The following is a 20963-nucleotide window of genomic DNA, read 5'->3' as shown; positions in this document are numbered from 1 at the left end:
GCACTTGCATTGACTCCTTCCTCTAGTCTCAGTTTCTGCCTCTCCAACAATTAACAGGGGACAAAGATCATTGTCTGGCGATGTAAGGCGCTTAACCAAAGCTCGTGAATAAGAATAAATATGCCACCAGGAATTTGTGGTAGCTTTAACATCTAAACGGCGTTTCAATTCAATTTCACTCTGTCGATGAAACAGCCTCTCAGTGCCGCTGTAAAGTCTTCAATGCAAGAATTTGTGTGCACGTCAAAAACACTCAAATGACATCTTCTCCATAACAATCTATATCCTCAAACCAAAACATTAACTGTTACGAAGCCACAGCAGACCGGAATGTTAGAATCTCGCATAGCCTAAAATCCTAAATAACATTCAACAAGCATAATTGTATTACACGATCAAAGGCTACTTAGAATTAATGTGCTAAATCCAGTGGCAATGATCATGTCCGGAGTACCCAGTGTCGTTGATCAAATATATCATACACCATCAGAACCTGTAAAACCAGAATATGGAAATTATTTAGTACACCCACAAAACTTCCAGGTACAGGCGTACAGGCAGGCGAAACAAATGGAACGACCTAGAGGTGAATAGGCAATGAGCATTTGAAACCACAGCTAAAAAAAGGCACACCTAGGCTCAACAGGCAATAGCAAAACGTCTAGCGCTTAAGTGTGCTTCATGTGCACACAATTGCGCTTTGGTCAGATAGGCACTAGGCCATGGCAAGACACACAATTAAGGCCTAGCACTTTTTCTTAGCATTGTTTGAAAGCATGATACAGTGGATAGAGGGGTAGACCAGTCAAACATTTACCGGATTACTAAACTTTTGAAAGCTGATCAACTGTGAGGTACTCCCTCCGTACTTAAATATAAGTCTTTTTAGAGATTCCACAAGGGGACCACATACGGAGCAAAATGAATGAATCTACACTCAAAAGTATGTGTGTATATATATATATATATATATATATATATCCGTATGTAGTCCTCTAGTAGAACCTCTAAAAGACTTATATTTAGAAACGAAGGGAGTAGACAATAACAAATGGCTAATGTGATGAGGCAAAGCTTCTGCCTGCCTCCTTATCGAAAAAAACAACAATAACCAATGGCTTCATCAGTGTGCAGAGCAGAGTCCACATTAGGCCATACTTAGTTGTCTAAAGGGGACTATGCTAACAGTACCCAGCTAGCCACTGTACAAGATACCAATACATTACAGGCAAATACACTACAAATATGGGTAGTAGCTGCTTCCACTATGAAATATGGGCACATACTTAAGTAGGTAACTGAAACAGTCCCCTAAGGCTCTGAGCAAATGAGATGCAACTCCGTAACCAACCAAATTTACCTTCCTATATGGTAAAGTAAACAAGGTCTACTCCACTTTTGCAACTTTTCTTTGCTCAATTTGGCCAGTCAGTTCACATTGCATCTCAGTCCAACTGGTTGGGACCAGTGTACCACCTACGGGAAAACAAGGGTAGCAGCATTAGAATAATTTTGCCTGGTCATACAATATGACGAACAGTTGTAACTTGGTTCGGCGGTAACAGAAAGCTTACCAGCTATACTTTGGGCAGAAACAACTCCAAGTTCATTCTTGGCAGTCGAAAGATAGTATGCCCTTGCATCCCCAAGAGAGAGCTTCAGCATGATGTAAGGTTTGCAACTAAATAATCAAATGAATAATTTCTGGAAATAAAGTGACTTGCACATGACCAAGACTCCAAGAGAAAACAAACCCAAATGATAAGTCCCACACGTCAGGTGCGTGGCACTCCGGCCCTGATGTTTTTCTGTGGCAATTCCAGTCATGCAAGGATGGCAGTTTCCAGTGACACACGGCAAGTTTCAGTTAAAGATAAACTGAAGCACGAAAGTTGCCATCCTCGCGTCACTAAACTTGCCGTCGAAAACGTTCAGAGTTGCCATGTGCCCGTACCTCACGTTCGGTACTTATCAAGACGTAACATTCCCCCCAAAGGATACAACCAGAGCTCTGACAATGTCACCAGGTCGATATGACTGGTACATATCCACCTTGTCGATCTCAGTTGCACGAACATCTTGCTGCCTACAAACATAAGAGCATGGCATGAGGAACTTTCCTGGAATACACTGTCTATTATCTACAATAAAAATGATGAACAAAATCAATTGACTATAAACACTTTGGCAATCAACTCAAAGCAAACCGTACATAAATCTATGAAGATCAGTACCAAATGGCAGCATAACAGCAATGGGTCAATACCTTATCATGCCAGTGAACTTTTCCTTGACAGCCTTTGAGTCGACACACATTATATCTGCAGAAGCCATCCTAGCCATAACCTTCGTTACCTGCAAAAGAAACAACCATCAGCAGTTAGCACTGCAGCAATTAAAAAGAAGTTGGAATGCAAATCTCTTTCAGCTAAACCACCAACAGTGAGAGACAGTTGACCAGTGCCACTACCGACAACAGAATATCCACACATGCTAGAAAATGATTCTAAGATAGTTATGAACAAGAGATAGTATACGCTAAAAAACAGAGATATATATATGTAAGATCTGTTCCCTCATTTATTTGCTTAGAATCAAAGGGTAAGCCCAGGTTCCCTTTGCATGAAACACCAAACTCCCCTTATTTATTATGTAAAGTCATCTCCAGAGGTCAATGAGGAGATGACACAAAGAAAACCTTAATGTACCATATATTGTTTGGGAGCAAGCAGCCATATGAACTTGTTTAGTGCCAGGCTCAACACCTGAATGATAGGCTGGTTGTTCACAAACATCACCCAAATTTCAAGTCAGTAAGGCTTTACAGGTTAACAAGGTCAACCTTTAACAGGGAAAAGTTGTTTCTATGTGGAAGAGTCTATTCGCACAGGCAACGCCGGTGGATTCTAGTGTTCTAACAGTTCACACAATTTTCAGTAACTGCCACCTGCACATGCCGGATATCCACATGAAGCATGATTACAGACAACAACAGTACCCAGCCCCAAACTCAACCATGGCATGAGATGGGTACAGACCACATCCACTCAGTGTTAACGAAATTCAGCGCCAAACAACACGGCTACTGAACATCAAGCGTCCCCAATTAACGAAGCTCCCCGGCTTACACGGGCAATGACGATGCTCCCCGGAACATCAAGCTACTGAACATCGAGCTTCCTCATGTCCTGGGAACACAGAGAGAGCTCTTACACGGGCAATGACGATGCTCCCGGGCTGCGGCACGGCTCCGTGCGCCTTGTGCCCGACCACCTCCACCGTGGACCTCTGCAGCCAAAACCAAAACGAGCCAACCAACCAATCAGAAGCAGCAGCGCGAGGAGCGAAGGGACGGGCAGCCCCAGAAACCCTAGGTAAACCCCACCTGGTCGGAGGAGCCGGGGGCGGGGGGCACGAAGCGGCGGCGGCCGGTGACCGACGCGCGCACCGAGCGGCCTTCGGCGTAGGCGCCGCGCCCGGCCGCAAGGGACGAGGAGGGCCCGAGGAGCTCCCCCGGGGTGACCACCACCTCGGCGCCGCCGTCGTGCTCCATCGCCGTGGCCGCCATTGGTGTTGGGAGTTCGGGTTCGGGGGAATGCGAGGGGAGGGTTTCGCTCTGCTCGTTTCGGATGAGCTTTGTGGGCCGAACGCTCCCGTTCATTTGAGGCCGTACGGCCCAAGGAGCTGTTCCAAAATGGGCCCGGTTTATCTTTATTATTTAAAGTACGAGAGGGCAGATCCAACTCAGCATTTGAACCGTCAATTACAGGATTCAATGCTTAAAAACGCCGTTAACAAAATTATCTTTGTTAATCGTTAACAAAACCCAAAAAATCAACGCACTGAAAAAAACAGAAAACCAGCACATCAGCCTGCCTCGCGCCCCACAACTCCAGCCCACCCCATGTCATCTCGTCTACGCACCGGCCGCGCCGCCCCATTCTCCTCCTCCCCTCGCTGCCGCCCGTTCGCGTCCTCCGGGCAAAGCCCCCGCGCGGATCCTACGGCGTTGGGGCCTATGTCGAGCGTCTCGGCTGCGAGCGGGGGCACGGTGAGGTGGGCCGGGGAGAGCGCGGCGGACACGATGTCGCCGAAGGTGGCCTTGGCCGAAACGATGGCGAGCTCGCGGGTGCGTGTACGCATCGCCCGAGCCCAGGATGGGCGAGGCATCGTGGCAGGCCTTGGCGTTTGCGTCGAAGGAGCCCAAGAATGGGGAATGGGCGCGAGGCGTCTTGTGGACGGCGATAAGGCGGTCAGCGTGCTTGCTTGGGCCGAGGCGTCGGGGCGGAGGATGATATGGTGGTCGGTTTTCTCGCTTCCAAGGATGGAGTCCGCGTTGCCGGGGCTCGGGTGGGGCAGCACGGCGTTGGGCCATTGCCGGTGGTACCGGGGCGGGGCGGTGGTTTGATGGGCGACGCAGAGGAGGTGTTGTCCTGGATCCAGCGACCAACGCATTTTGTTCCTCCTTCAAAAGAAATTAGAAAATCTAGGGAAGGTTGAGTTGGCGCCACCGACGAGTGGATACATGGGTGGCGGTAGCGACGACGTGGCTGAAGGTGGGGAGACACTTGAAGTGATGAGCTTTTGCTTTGGGGAGAGAGAAGAGGGCATGTTGGGCGCTGCTGCTTGAGAGATAGAGATAGGTGAGGAAGAGAGAGAGAGAGAGCAGAGAGATGAGAGATAGAGAGAAGAGAGAGACGCTAATAGATACATATTTAGATAAAGGGCTTGTTGGATCTGCTGCTGGCCGCTGCTGACATATATAGAGAGAATGCTTATATAACTCTGGAATTTGTTGTGAAGTTAAATCAATGATATCATCGTCATATTCTTCAAATTTCTCTTTCAATATGTGTTCCCTTTTTGGCATAATGCACGAATAGTTCAGCAAGTTAGAGTTACAACTGGAAACACCAAACACTTTTTTTAGTAAAATACTTGGTTTTATCCATCTAAACAACACATTCTTGCATTCTAAGTACAGAGATATGATTGTCGTTTCTAATACTTCATTACCTGACAGGTTGGCTTGGTTTTTTATGATAACTTGGTAAATTTGCTTGATTTGGCACTATCTGCTGACACTGCAAACACCGTGAAAGCTTTACATGATATTACTGAAACAAGTGTTGAGCCTTTGTTCCTAATGTCTCAACTCGCCACAATAATAACTGACATTCTTGCTAGCACCTACACATTCGCACAAGAAAGAATTCGAAGAAAATTCTTCAAACATCCAACCTGTAAGCAACAATATTCCTTTTTTCTGTTTATTTATTACTTTGAAAGGATTTTATAGTAGGGGATAATTCCTACCTGAACCATGCATTACATAGAACTCTACTACTATAAATGTTATGTTTTCACATTGTAATTTTGTGCTGCACTAATTACAGTATCAAAGGAGGATATAAAAAAACTACGCCAGGCCTACTGTAAACACTTTCTGAAGCTGAAAAACAATTGAGTGTCTCTAATGATAAGATGACCTGGCTTACAACTGCTCTGCTCCAGCTTGCTCCTGATAAACAGTATATACTGCCAAGTTCGTCGACAAGTACAAACCAGGGTTTGTCTACCTACCCTGACAGTGATATAGAAAGGAACTCTACTACAAATCATAAAGAAATATATGCTTGTCCGCATGGGTTATCAAGAACATCAGATCAGGAAATTCGGCAACACAGAAATGCTAATCTAGGGATTTGTTCTAGCCATGTCACGACAAACACTTACCATGGTGGAAGGAGACTCGGGGAATATACACTAGATGGCCATGTATTGTCGACAAGTGCTAGCAGAATGAATGAAGGATCTAAATGTAGCAGAACTAACAACGAGATGATTTGGCAAGCTGTTCTAGAAAATGTTCAGTCAGATTCGTTGAGAAAAATGATCGCTAAAGAGGGACGGGTGATTTCTGTTAGCCTTGGCACAGGTAAGATTCCCTCTTACTCCATTTCATCCTGTATTATTTGACAACATGTCAAGATTTCATTGTAGAATATGCCTATGGAAAACTTTGTTATCATTGTTAATGTGCTAAATAAATATTAGTGTAGAAGTGCAAGCTATGTTGCATATATAAGATAATAATATATTAGAAGTGATTTACATTTATATGTTAGTATTGGGTGACCATGTAATTTTGTGGAATTTGTTATCTTGGTTATTGTCAGGTGTATACATTGCTTCTAGGCTACTCCCAATCTTCTCTAGGTACGGAATATGTGATGCTTGTTATTCAAGGTTGCTAACAAGTTTAAAACCGCGTTAAAGTAACTCTGAAATACATAAACAAAAATTGTAACTAACCAACATTAAATTGTTCCATTGTAACGATATTGTTTCAGTAATCATTGTTCTTACATTTTGCTCTTTTTCTCCTGCAGCACCAACTATGCAGTTAATGTTTAGTTCTCGTGTGAATAATTCCAAAGATGAAAAGTCGAGGGGTCAAATTTTGCAAGCATTTGTGTCTGTCCTTTCTTCTGCTATAATACTGTAAATCCGATATGAATCGAAGGATGGCAGAGAAGGTGTTGAGGATACCTATTCCAACATTGCTTTAACAAGGTCCTTCACGAAACATAGTTCAGTTTCTTCTGGATGTAAGAATTTTGTTAGCAGGCTCGAGAAAGGCAGAGTAGCCCCGGGTACTAGCTCAAATCAGACAAGATAGATGCAACCTGATCCACACATATTGATTGAAGGTGAGATTATTGAAGTGATCCCTTCTGAAATGGAATGGTACGGGGAACAGATGATGTTGCCTCACATAAAAGAAGAAGTGTGTGGGAAGCAGCCTTGTCACCACAAGACTAAGAAAATATAGGTCCCCGAGGAGCAACAAATGCGAATAATGAGCATGATCGACAAAAAACATAGTAAGAGGTAAGGTATCTTGCTCATGTTATTAACAAGGAAGAAGCTTGTTCTCAACAAGGAGGCTGGTCAAGACAAAAAGGCATGTCAATAACAGAAACGTTAAAGCAATAGAATTTGTAAGTAATGTCATACTACAACCAATTAAATATGTTCATACAAATTACTTTAAACCTTAAAATGCAATATTATAATGGAGCCTGGGTTAGATCATGTAATTTTGTTTAACCTTACAGGATCAATCAATCAATCACACATATGTCATAAACTTAGAACACACTTTTTGTTGGATGTGTGATGATGTAGTTTGGTCACCATTGGTGAAGTGGATAAACTTACAACATATTGTCATTTTTAGGTAGTTGGTAGTGAAACAACTATAATGACTAGGTCGAGAGGTGGAGCGGATAGTTAACACCATTCAGTTCAACGCCCTCAAATGTGAGCAGGACGCCTTTGGAGCTGCTTGAAGCAAGACATGCATCATGGCATTCTCAAGCTCAAGTCACCGCGATGGCTCATCGGCCTGAAAGATGTTGCGCTCAGGTGGTGCAATGTGCGCTCAAGTGGTCAAAGCAGAAGAAGAAAGGCCATCTATAGTGTAGTCTTGAGGTATGTAGTCTTATATACTAAGCTGAGCAAAGCAAAGGAAGCAGAGGAAGGAAAGGAAGAGATGTATGTGTAACAAGTTGTCAACTATGGAATCTTAGTGTCAAGTGACAAGTGTGTAGGAGTATTTTGCTCGCATGTTTTCAGTAGTCGCGGTGATATTCTTAAAATTTCACCATTAATTAATTTGAATTATCATCACAACTGATGAGTTGATGCAAGGGATTTGTTTATGTAAAAGTATTGGATCTTATGTATGCACACATCTTTCGCTAGATTTCTTTCCATATTTTCATCTGTTGTACGTTCCTTCCTAATAATATTTTTTCATGAATAATAACATGCACAAGTTCACAGTAAGAAGATTACTTATGTACTTGAACTATTCTAAATGACCGCTATCTTTCAGAGAAGAACATGTATGTGTGCCCCGTCTAAAAAGCTTACACCTCCACAATGCAGAATTTATTTGTTGCATTAGGAAGGCCCCAAAAAAGCATGTTTCCTGAACTTCTGGTTGTCTGGCGTGTAGAAGGTCGGGAGCATCCAAAGATGGTTGATAGCCAATTAGCTCAGAGAACATAACAACTTTGGAACTCATAATCTTGTGCTTTTCCATTTATTTTGATCGACAAAATCTTCCTAAGGGTAGTTTCAGCTTGATTTAGGAATTTATATTTTCTTACAATCTTGTTTGTAAATAAATTTTCAGGTTTGTCCATACGCCATCCCGTCCGATGCTCGTCACCGTTGGTCTACCATCGCAAGGGTGAACTAGACTGTATCATCAGTTTGTCACCCATAAGCAATGAAAACTGATGTGTTTTTGAACCTCCCAATTGTTACTTTGGAAGCCGATTCTGCAATTTAAAAAACCTTTCTTGTGCTTTTCTGGTCTCCTCCCATATTGATATGTTAAAAGAGATTGTGCTTTTCACAGATTTAGAATATGTGGCTATATATACATGGGCACTTTTTGCTTATTACCAATAGGAAGGAGATAACATGAACATGCATGTTTGCAAAATTTGGCGTGCTTCTAGCTCTCCGTATATGTTTGTGCATGAGATGTATTTGGTGCGAGAGTAAGAGATGTCTCACATGCACTGTTGATGGGTTGGGGTGTGGTAGGTTGGGATACTGTACAAGCTAGATGTAGTTGCCCCCATCTCTTATACATGTTTGTTTCTCTCAGGGCAAATTATAATTTAGTTATAATATGGATTTCATTTATCATGTAAATTTTACCATCAAATTATGGATCTTAATGTTTGCTTCCTTTTCAACAATTGTTTTTGGTTTTGTTTGCAGATTTGAATGTTATTTAGTACTCCCTCCATTCGCAAATATAAGATGTTCCAACATTCTTTCTGATTAGGATATATAGACACATTTTAGCCTATTTGTTCACTCATTCCAGTTCGTATGTAGTCCATATTAAAATATTTAAAAACTAATATTTGTTAATGGAGGAGGTACAATGGAGATCTTAATTTTTACTATTCCATATGACTCATGTTAATTGTCGTTGAATTGGTTGTACCAAATCAGTGACAATAAGTATAGTTTGGAGCATATAACATTTAGAAAGGGATGGTAGTAGCAAGAAACTTAACTTGTCCTCTAACAAATGTCGAAGAAAATGTCCCGTTGGGAGGAAAGAACGGATGCTTGGTTGTTGAGAATGACATCAATATTTAGGTGAGTAAACTCATGCATGGCATTGGGGTAACATTTTGTTAATGTTTCTAGCATATCTATATTGTCCCATGGCAACGCACAAACACCAATCATATCTATAATTGCCTCACCAACTCTAAAAAAAACTTGAGTTTATATGACCTTTTGTTATGCACTATTACACTGCTAAGGCTACTAATTTGTGAGTATAGATAAAAACACATACTGCAACCAAATTGATTCATCCCACGATGAAGTGTTTATTGCTCATTACGTGACAACTTCAGCTAGAAATATAAAGTTGAGGGAAAGCACACTTTGATAAATGTTTCTGCAATCGTGTGTTATTGCCTAGCCATTGGGCAAATGTATCGACATACAAATATTAGAAACACGGTGTGGTTTATGAATATGAAGTAAATTATATTAAGCAAATGCTCTTTGCTTGTTGACTAACAAGAGGACGGAGAACCAAATCATCTTAGCCATCGAATACTGTCAATCTAATAGTCTAAATCGTCTCAAGCATCAGACATGATTGACACTTTTAATTTCTCACCATGCCACTCCATGTTTAGTGCTAATCGATGAGGCAACTCTCCTCGTGGCATTTATCACTCACAAAAATTTATTTTATCCCCAATGATAAGTTAGAGCATAAAAATGAAATCAGAAATTGGCGTGGATATTGTTAGGCAGTGCACATTGTTGTACATCTATGCCTACCTGCATTATGCACCATTTCATTTAGACAGATAGGATGTAGGTTCAAAGTTACAACAGAAGCCATCATCCACTGAAACTAAAACAAGTTGACTGGGGAAACTGTCTTCAATATATAAAAGTTCCTTCCTACACCTACACCTACACCATGAAAATAAGGAGTATGAAAAAGTCACATTCACGTTAATATTCTGCAAACCTTTGCTCCATTCTATTTAAATTACATTTTGTAACAATTAACATATTGATGTGCGTGTCTTGCCTTGCTACTTGGACGCCACCAATGTTTGTTTATTGTCTTTCATGCAAACAAAATGATCGAAATACCAAATATGAAAGAGCACAACATCAAAAATGGCACAACTATTACCATGCCAAAGATGATGCAACTAGGCTAGTGGAGTGGGAAGGGGATGGTGACCTTGTGGCTAGAATCTCTCTTTGACGTGTGTTGCACGTGCAAACTTACTAGTATAAGCTAAATAAAAAAGGTGCTAGGTTTTTGGAGGTTGTCATTTGATTTATTCCTACGATTTCTGCATCAATTATACTTGAATACTTGTGAGAGAAATGGGTATATTTTCAAACAAAGGGAGTATATGGGGAGTGACTAACCAATCACAGAGGCGCACAGCCTTGCTAGACATGCTCTGGGTTTAGCCCTAGGTTGACATCTTTGGCTCCTGGAGCTTCCTGATTTAAGTTGTATTTGAATGATCATTTCGTCAAATGAAAAATGTTGAGCATGTTTATCCTACAAAACCCTAATTACAGGGTACCTCTAGGGGGAATCCAACTGTCACTTTTGATGGGTTGGAAGCGTGCTACATGGTACGCCCGGCCGCTATCACGTGTTGCGCCGCTCGGGCATTCTAAGAAAAAAATGCATGTATTTTTTGGTTTTAATTTGTTATTTTTTGCTTTTGCTTGTTTCTTTTTATTTTTAATATATTTTTTAGGTGCGGTGCTTTTCACGAGAAGCACGGCTATGTTCCACAAAAGAGAAAAGCATAGGTGATCAAATTTGTACTATACATATAGGAGTACCTTTTGTCCGGATAGAGTTGGCATTTGATACGTCTCCAACATATCTATAATTTTTAATTGTTCCATGCTACTATATTATCAACTTGGGATGTTTTATATGCATTTATATGCTATTTTATATCATTTTTGGGACTAACCTATTAACTCAGTGCCCAGTGCCAGTTTCTGTTTTTTCCGTGTTTTTGACCTTTTTCAGATAAGAATATTAAACAGAGTCCAACACGGAATAAAACCTTCGGGATGATTTTTTTCCATAACAGAAGGGATCCAGAAGACTTGAGAACCAAGGCAGAGGGCCATGGAGGAGGCCACGAGCCCCCTAGGCGCGCCCCAGGGGGGGCGCGCCTAGCAGGCTCGTGGGCCCCCGTGTTGGAAATATGCCCTAGAGGCAATAATAAATTAGTTATTATTATATTTCCTTGTTCATAATAATCGTTTATTATCCATGCTATAATTGTATTGATTGGAAACTCAAATACATGTGTGGATACATAGACAACACACTGTCCCTAGTGAGCCTCTAGTTGACTAGTTCGTTGATTAAAGATGGCCAGGGTTTCCTGGCCATAGGCAAGTGTTGTCACTTGATAACGGGATCAGATCATTAGGAGAACCATGTGATGGACAAGACCCAAACTATGAACGTAGCATATTGATCGTGTCGTTTTATTGCTATTGTTTTCTGCGTGTCAAGTATTTGTTCCTATGACCATGAGATCATATAACTCACTGGCACCGGAGGAATGCCTTGTGTGCATCAAACGTCGCAATGTAACTGGGTGACTATAAAGGTGCTTTACAGGTATCTCCGAAGGTGTCCGTTGAGTTAGTATGGATCAAGACTGGGATTTTTCACTTCGTGTGACGGAGAGATATCTTGGGGCCCACTCGGTAATACAACATCGCAAACAAGCCTTGCAAGCAATGTGACTAAGTGTAAGTCACGGGATCTTGTATTACGGAACGAGAAAAGAGACTTGCCGGTAACGAGATTGGAATAGGTATGCGGATACCGACGATCGAATCTCGAGCAAGTAACATACCGAAGGACAAAGGGAATGACATACGTGATTATATGAATCCTTGACACTGAGGTTCAACCGATAAGATCTTCGAAGAATATGTAGGATACAATATGGGCATCCAGGTCCCGCTATTGGATATTGACCGAGGAGTGTCACGGGTCATGTCTACATAGTTCTCGAACCCGCAGGGTCTGCACACTTAAGTTTCGGTGACATTTCGATATAGTTGAGTTATAGGTGTTCGTAACCAAAAGTTGTTCGGAGTCCCAGATGAGATCTAGGACGTCACGAGGAGCTCCGGAATGGTCCGGAGGTAAAGATTGATATATAGGAAGTCCTGTTTTGGTCACCGGAAAAGTTTCGGGCTCATCATTAGTGTACCGGGAGTGTCGGGAGGGGTGTCGTGGACCATCGGGAGAGTGTCACGCCCCAAGGGGTTTCATGGGCTATGGGAAGAGATAAACCAGCCCCTAGTGGGCTGGAATAAGTTCCCACTAAGGCCCATAAGGTTTGAGAAGGAAAAAACACAAGGTGGAAATAGTTTCCAAGTGGGAAGGTGGAATCCTACTCCAAGTAGGATTGGAGTAGGACTCCTCCACCTCCAATTTCGGCCAAACCTTGAGGGTTTGAGGCTGCCTCCTCCCCTCCCTCCCTCCTATATACACTAGAGGTATTGATGGTTTTTGAGACACAACTTTGCCACGTGCTGCTTGATACGTCTCCAACGTATCTATAATTAATTTTTGATGGTTTCATGCTGTTATCTTGTCAAACTTTGGATGTTTTGCATGCCTTTTATTTATTTATTGGGACTAACTTATTAACTCAGTGCCAAGTGTCAGTTCCTGTTTTTTCCATGTTATTGAGCCCTTTCAGAGGAGATTTTGAAACAGAGTCCAAACGGAAGAAAATCCCCGAAAAGATTTTTCTGGAACGGAAGAAGATCGGAGAACTTGGGAGCCAAGCCAGAAGAGCCCCAGGGGCCCCACAAGCCCCCACCCTGCGGCTAGGGGGGCTGCGCCATGCAGGCTTGTGGGCCCCCTGGAGGTCCCCTGACCTAGATCTTGCGCCTATATATTCCCAAATATTCCCAAAAAAAATCAAGGGAGCATCGTAATCACTTTTCCGCCGCCGAAAGCTTCTGTCTCCGCAAGATCCCATCTGGGGCACGTCCTGGTGCCCTTCCGGAGGGGGGATTCGGACACAGAAGGCTTCTCCATCAACACCATGACCTGTCCGATGATGCGTGAGTAGTTCACCATAGACCTACGGGTCCATAGCTAGTAACTAGATGGCTTCTTCTCTCTCTTGGATCTTCAATACAAAGTTCTCCATGATCTTCATGGAGATCTATCCAATGTAATCTTATTTTGCGGTGTGTTTGTCGAGATGCGATGAATTGTGGATTTATGATCATATTATATATGAATCTTATTTGAGTTTCTTCTAATCTCTCTTATGCATGATTTCATATCCTTGTAATTCTCTTCGAGTTGTGGGTTTTGTCTGGCCAACTAGATCTATTATTCTTGCAATGGGAGAAGTGCTTGGTTTTGGGTTCATACCGTGCGGTGACTCACCCAGTGACATAAGGGGTAGCGAGGCACACATCGTGTTGTTGCCATCAAGGGTAAAAAGATGGGGTTTTCATCATTGGTTTGAGATTATCCCTCTACATCATGTCATCTTGCTTAAAGCGTTACTCTGTTCATCATGAACTCAATACACTAGATGCATGCTGGATGGCGGTCGATGTGTGGAGTAATAGTAGTAGATGCAGAAAGTATCAGTCTACTTGTCTCGGACGTGATGCCTATATGTATGATCATTGCCTCAGATATCATCATGACTTTGCGTGGTTCTATCAATTGCTCGACAGTAATTTGTTCACCCACCGTAATACTTCCTATTTTGAGAGAAGCCTCTAGTGAACACTATGGCCCCCAGGGTCTAATTCACACCATATTTTCAGCCTTACACTTTTTACTTCGTTGCACTTTCCGCCTTCAGATCTCACTTTCCAAACAATCATGAAGGGATTGACAACCCCTTTGAAGCGTTGGGTGCAAGCTTGTTTGTGTTTGCGCAGGTACTGTGGACTTGACGAGACCCTCCTTCTGGATCGATACCTTGGTTCTCAAACTGAATGAAATACTTACTGCTCCTGTGCTGCATCACCCTTTCCTCTTCAAGGGAAAAACCAACGCAAGCCCAATCTCCGTCAACGTGTCAATTTCTGGCGCTTTTGTTTGAGAAGTAGCACTGCTCGACCCTATACCACGCAGTTTTTCCTCTAGATCGTATTTCTACGGAGCTTAGGCGGAGCCCTGCAGGAGTAGATCATTCACCACCACCGGAGCGCCGTCACGCTGCCAGAGAACTCATCTACTTCTCTGTCTTGCTTTCTGGATCAAGAAGGCCGAGATCATCGTCGAGTTGTACGTGTGTTGAACGCGGAGGTGCCGTCCGTTCGGCACTAGATCGGAGCGAATCGTGGGACGGATCACGGGACGGTTCGTGGGACGGTTCGCGGGGCGGATCGAGGGACGTGAGGACGTTCCACTACATCAACCACGTTTCTTAATGCTTCCTGTTGTGCGATCTACAAGGGTATGTAGATCCAAATCTCCTCTCGTAGATGGACATCACCATGATAGATCTTTGTGCGCGTAGGAAAAATTTTGTTTCCCATGCGACGTTCCCCAACAGTGGCATCATGAGCTAGGTTCGTGCGTAGATGTAATCTCAAGTAGAACACAAAGGGTTTTGTGGACGGTGATGTTCGATTTGCTGCCCTCCTTAGTCTTTTCTCAATTCAGCGGTATTGTTGGATTGAAGCGGCCCGGACCGACATTATTCGTACGCTTACGAAAGACTGGTTTCATTGCTTGACATGCAACCTCGTTGCATAAAGATGACTGGCGGGTGTCGGTTTCTTCAACTTTAGTTGAATTGGTTTTGACCGAGGCGGTCCTTGGAGAGGTTAAATAGCAATTTGCACATCTCCGTTGTGGTTTTTGCGTAAGTAAGATGCGATCTACTAGATACCCACTGCAACCACGTAAAACATGCAACAACAATTAGAGGACGTCTAACTTGTTTTTGCAGGGTATGCTTGTGATATGGTATGGCCAATGACGTGATATGATATATTGGATGTATGAGATGATCATGTTGTAATAGTTAAATATCGACTTGCATGTCGATGGTACGACAACCGGCAGGAGCCATAGGGTTGCCTTTAAAGTAACGTTTGTGCTTGCAGATGCGTTTACTATATTGCTAGGACATAGCTTTAGTAGTAATAGCATGAGTAGCACGACAACCCCGATGGCAACACATTGATGGAGATCATGGTATGGCGCCGGTGACAAGAAGATCGTGCTGGTGCTTTGGTGATGGAGATCAAGAAGCACATGATGATGGCCATATCATGTCACCTATGAATTGCATGTGATGTTAATCCTTTTATGCACCTTATTTTGCTTAGAACGAATGTAGCATTATGAGGTGATCTCTCACTAAAATTTCAAGAAGAAATTTGTTCTCCCCGACTGTGCACCGTTGCTACAGTTCGTCGTTTCGAGACACCACGTGATGATCGGGTGTGATGGACTCAACGTTCACATACAACGGGTGCAAAATAGTTGCACACGCGGAACACTCGGGTTAAACTTGACGAGCCTAGCATGTGCAGACATGGCCTCGGAACATAAGAGACCGAAAGATCGAGCATGAATCGTATAGTTGATATGATTAGCATAGAGATGCTTACCACTGAAACTATTCTCGACTCACGTGATGATCGGACTTGAGATAGTGGATTTGGATCATGTACCACTCAAATGACTAGAGAGATGTACTTTTTGAGTGGGAGTTCTTAAGTAATATGATTAATTGAACTAATTATCATGAACATAGCCTAATGGTCTTTGCGAATTACGATGTAGCTTGCGCGATAGCTCTACTGTTTTTATATGTTCCTAGAGAAAATTTAGTTGAAAGTTGATAGTAGCAACTTTGCGGACTGAGTCCATAAAATTGAGGATTTTCCTCATTCCTACGCAGAAGGCTTATGTCCTTAATGCACCACTCGGTGTGCTGCACCTCGAGCGTCGTCTGTGGATGTTGCGAACATCTGACATACACGTTTTTGATGAGTACGTGATAGTTCAGTGCGCAATACTTAATGACTTAGAAGGAACGCGTCGAAGACGTTTTGAAAACGTCGTAGAACATAAGAGATGTTCTAAGAGATGAAATTGAGATTTCATGCTCGTGCCCTTGTTGAGAGGTATAATACCTCTGACAAGATTCTTTGCCTACAAAAGTAAAGGAGAAAAGCTCAAATCGTTGAGCATGTTCTCAGATTGTTCGAGTACAACAATCGCTTGAATCAAGTGGGAGTTAATCTTCCAGATGAGATAGTGATGGTCCTCCAAAGTCACTGCCACTAAGCTACTAGAGCTTCGTGATGAACTATAAACAAATCAAGGATAGATATGATGATCCTTGAGTGATTCGCAATGTTTGACACTGCGAAAGTAGAAATCAACAAGGAGCATCAATTGTTGATGGTTAGTAAAAGCACTAGTTTCAAGAAGGGTAAGGGCTAGAACGGATACTTCATGAAACGGCAAACCAGTTGCTGCTCTAATGAAGAAACCCAAAATTGAACCCAAACCCGAGACTAAGTGCTTCTGTTATGAGGGGAACGGTCACTGAGGCGGAGCTACCCTAGATACTTGGTAGATAGGAAGGCTAGCAAAAGTAGACAGAAGTATATTTGATATACATGATATTGATGTGTACTTTACTAGTACTCCTATTAGAACGAGGGTATTGGTTACCGGTTCGGTTGCTAAGTGTTTAGTAACTCGAAATGAAAGCTACGGTATAAACGGAGACTAGCTAAAGGCAAGGTGACAATACGTGTTGGAAGTGTTTCCAAGGTTGATGTGACCAAACATCGCACACTCCCTCTATCATCGGGATTGGTGGTAAAATCTAAATAATTGTTATTTGGTGTTTGCATTGAGCATGAACATGATTAGGTCGTGTTTATTGCAATATGATTATTCATTTAAAGAGAATAATAGTTATTCTATTTGCTTGAATAATTACCCTCAATGGTTTATTGAATCTCGATCATAGTGTTACACATGTTCATAATATTGGTGCCAAAAGATACAAAGTAATAATGATAGTACCACTTAGTTTTGGCACTGCCACTTGGGTCATGTTGGTGTAAAATGCATGAAGAAACTCCATGCAAATGGATTATTTGGATTCACTTGATTTTAAATCACTCGAGACATGCAAATCATGCCACATGAAACAAGAGAATAACTTGTTGGGAGTAATACATTTTTGATGTGTGCAGTCCAATAAGTGATGAGGCACACAGTGGATATCGTTATGTTCTTACTTCACTGGCGATTTGAGTAGATACAGGAGTATTTATTTGATGAAATCACAAGTCTGAAATATTGAAAAGTTCAAGGCTATTTCAGAGTGAAGATCGTCGTGACAAGGGGATAAACCATCTACGATATTATCATAGGGATGAATATCTGAGTTACGAGTTTTTGGTACGTAGTTAAGACAATGTGAAAATTGTTTCGCAGTTCATGCCACCTGGAACACCATAGTGTGATGATGTGTCTGAACATCGTGGCCACGCCCTATTTGATATGGTGTATACTATGATGTCTCTTATTGAATTACCACTATCGTTTATGGGTTATGCATTAGAGACAACCGCATTCACTTTAAATAGGGCACCGCGTATTTCCGTTGAGATGACACAGTATAGACTATGGTTTGGAGAAACCTAAGTTGTCATTTCTTGAAAGTTTGGGGCTGCTACGCTTATGTGAAAAAGTTTAAGTCTGACAAGCTCGAACCCAAAGCGGATAAATGCATCTTCATAGGATATCCAAAACAGTTGGATACATCTCCTATCTCAGATCCGGAAGCAAAGTATTTGTTTCTAGAAACGGATCCTTTCTCGAGGAAAGGATTCTCTTGAAAGAATTGAGTGGGAGGGCGGTGGAACTTGATGAGGTTAGTGAACCGTCACTTCAACCAGTGTGTAGCAGGGCGCAGGAAGATGTTCCTGTGGTGCCTACACCAATTGAAGTGGAAGCTGATGATGGTGATCATTAGAGCTTCAGATCAAGTTACTACAAACCTCGTAGGTCGATAAGGTCGCGTACTAATACAGAGTGGTGCGGTAACCCTGTGTTGGAGGTCATGTTGTTGAACAACAATGAACCTACGAGCTATGGAGAAGCGATGGTGGGCCCGGATTCCGACACATGGCTGGAGGCCATGAAATCTGAGAGAGGATCCATGTATGAAAACAAAGTGTAGACTTTGGAAGAACTACTTGATGGTCATAGGACTATTGAGTAAATATGGATCTTTAAAAAGAAGACAGACGATGATGGTGACTATTCACCATTAAGAAAAGCTCGACTTGTCGCAAAGATGTTTTCGACAAGATCAAAGAGTTGACTATGATGAGACTTTCTCACTCGTAGCGATCCTAAAAGTCTGTTGGAATTATGTTAGTAGTTTCTGCATTATTTATGAAATATTGCACATAGGATGTCAAAACATTGTTTCCTCGACGGTTTCCTTGAGGAAAGGTTGTATGTGATACAACCAAAAGGTTTTGTCGATCCTAAGGATACTAACAAGTATGCAAGCTCCAGCGATCCTTTTATGGACTGGTGCAAGCATCTCAGAGTTGGAATATACGCTTTGATGTGATGATCAAAGCTTTTGGGTTTGTACAAGGGTTATGAGAAACTTGTATTTCCAAAGAAGTGAGTGGGAGCACTATAGTATTTCTGATAAAGTATATGTGGTTGACATATTGTTGATCAGAAGTAATGTAGAATTTCTGTAAAGCATAAAGGTTGTTTGAAAGGGTTTTTTCAAAGGAAGACCTGGATAGAGCTACTTGAACATTGAGCATCAAGATCTATGGAGATAGATCAAAATGCTAAACAGAACTTTCAAATGAAATGCATGCCTTGACAAGTTTTTGAAGGAGTTCAAAATAGATCAACAAAGAAAGAGTTCTTGGCTGTGTTGTAAGGTGTGAATTTGAGTAAGACTCAAAAGCCCGACCACGGCAGAAGAAAGAGAAAGGACGAAGGTCGTCCCCTATGCCTTAGCCATAGACTCTACAGTATGCCATGTTGTGTACCACACCTAATGTGTGCCTTACCACAAGTCTGTTAAGAGGTACAGAGAGTGATCGAGGATTGAATCACTGAGCAGCGGTCAAAGTTATCCTTAGTAACTAATAGACTAATAAATTTTCTCGATTATGGAGGTGGTTAAAGAGTTCGTCGTAAAGGGTTGCGTCGAGGCAAGCTTTGACACTAATCCGAATAACTATAAGTAGTGAAATGGATTCGTATAGTAGAGTAGATATTTGGAGTATTTCTGAATAGCACGTAGTAGCAGCATCTATAAGATGACATAAAGATTTGTAAAGCACACACGGATCTGAAAGTTTCAGAATTGTTGACTAAAACCTCTCTCACGAGCAAGACGTAATCAGACCCCATAACTATATGGGTGTTGGATTCGTTAAAATCATATGGTGATGTGAACTAGATTATTGACTCTAGTGCAAGTGGGAGACTATTGGAAATATGCCTTAGAGGCAATAATAAATTAGTTATTATTATATTTCCTTGTTCATAATGATCGTTTATTATCCATGCTAGAATTGTATTGATTGGAAACTCAAATACATGTGTGGATACATAGACAACACACTGTCCCTAGTGAGCCTCTAGTTGACTAGTTCGTTGATTAAAGATGGTCAAGGTTTCCTGGCCATAGGCAAGTGTTGTCACTTGATAACGGGATCACATCATTAGGAGAATCATGTGATGGACAAGACCCAAACTATGAATGTAGCATGTTGAGCATGTTTATCCTACAAAACCCTAATTACAGGGTACCTCTAGGGGGGAATCCAGCTGTCACTTTTGATGGGTTGGAAGCGTGCTACATGGTACGCCCGGCCGCTGTCACGTGTCGCGCCGCTGGGGCATTCTAAGAAAAAAAAATGCATGTATTTTTTGGTTTTAATTTGTTATTTTTTGCTTTTGCTTGTTTCTATTATTTTTAATATATTTTTTTAGGTGTGGTGCTTTTCACGAGTGTTCCACAAAATAGAAAAGCATAGGTGATCAAATTTGTACTATACATATAGGAGTACCTTTTGTCCGGATAGAGTTGGCATTTGATACGTCTCCAACGTATCTATAATTTTTGATTGTTCCATGCTACTATATTATCAACTTGGGATGTTTTATATGCATTTATATGCTATTTTATATCATTTTTGGGACAAACCTATTAACTCAGTGCCCAGTGCCAGTTTCTGTTTTTTCCGTGTTTTTGACCTTTTTCAGATAAGAATATTAAACGGAGTTCAAACGGAATCAAACCTTCGGGATGATTTTTTCCATAACAGAAGGGATCCAGAAGACTTGAGAACCAAGGCAGAGGGCCATGGAGGAGGCCACGAGTCCCCTAGGCGCGCCCCAGGGGGGCGCGCCTAGCAGGCTCGTGGGCCCCCAGTGTTGGAAATATGCCCTAGAGGCAATAATATATTAGTTATTATTATATTTCCTTGTTCATAATAATCGTTTATTATCCATGCTATAATTGTATTGATTGGAAACTCAAATACATGTGTGGATACATAGACAACACACTGTCCCTAGTGAGCCTCTAGCTGACTAGTTCGTTGATTAAAGATGGCCAGGGTTTCCTGGCCATAGGCAAGTGTTGTCACTTGATAACGGGATCACATCATTAGGAGAATCATGTGATGGACAAGACCCAAACTATGAACGTAGCATATTGATCGTGTCGTTTTATTGCTATTGTTTTCTGCGTGTCAAGTATTTGTTCATATGACCATGAGATCATATAACTCACTGGCACCGGAGGAATACC

At 42.0% G+C, this 20963-nt stretch overlaps 1 protein-coding gene and 1 pseudogene across 1 annotated transcript; one reads left to right on the top strand and one right to left on the bottom strand.

Moving 5' to 3' along the window:
* Positions 1 to 248: 248 nt before the first annotated feature.
* LOC123451932 (exosome complex component CSL4) lies at positions 249 to 3646 on the bottom strand. Its single transcript, XM_045128497.1, has 7 exons — positions 3386 to 3646; positions 3214 to 3288; positions 2267 to 2355; positions 2002 to 2086; positions 1575 to 1656; positions 1361 to 1476; positions 249 to 493 (listed from the first exon to the last, which is right to left on the bottom strand). The coding sequence occupies exons 1-6, from the start codon at positions 3566 to 3568 to the stop codon at positions 1388 to 1390; spliced, it is 603 nt and encodes a 200-aa protein (XP_044984432.1). The 5' UTR covers positions 3569 to 3646; the 3' UTR covers positions 249 to 493; positions 1361 to 1387.
* An 879-nt stretch (positions 3647 to 4525) lies between these two features.
* LOC123397091 lies at positions 4526 to 7008 on the top strand (annotated as a pseudogene).
* The last annotated feature ends 13955 nt before the right edge of the window (positions 7009 to 20963 follow it).

Source organism: Hordeum vulgare, chromosome 5H (assembly GCF_904849725.1).
Source record: "Hordeum vulgare subsp. vulgare chromosome 5H, MorexV3_pseudomolecules_assembly, whole genome shotgun sequence".
Classification (NCBI taxonomy): Eukaryota; Viridiplantae; Streptophyta; class Magnoliopsida; order Poales; family Poaceae; genus Hordeum; species Hordeum vulgare.
This window is presented reverse-complemented; position numbering and strand designations above follow the sequence as displayed.

Bases quoted from the DNA above. Each gene is read 5' to 3' on its own strand.
- LOC123451932 (XM_045128497.1), bottom strand. From the start codon at position 3,568: ATGGCGGCCACGGCGATGGAGCACGACGGCGGCGCCGAGGTGGTGGTC. The intron at 2,356-3,213 runs GTAAGAGCTCTC...TTTCTTTTGCAG, and splicing joins GGAGCATCGTCATTGCCCGT to GTAACGAAGGTTATGGCTAG. The intron at 1,477-1,574 runs GTAAGCTTTCTG...GTTTTCCCGTAG, and splicing joins TTCTGCCCAAAGTATAGCTG to GTGGTACACTGGTCCCAACC.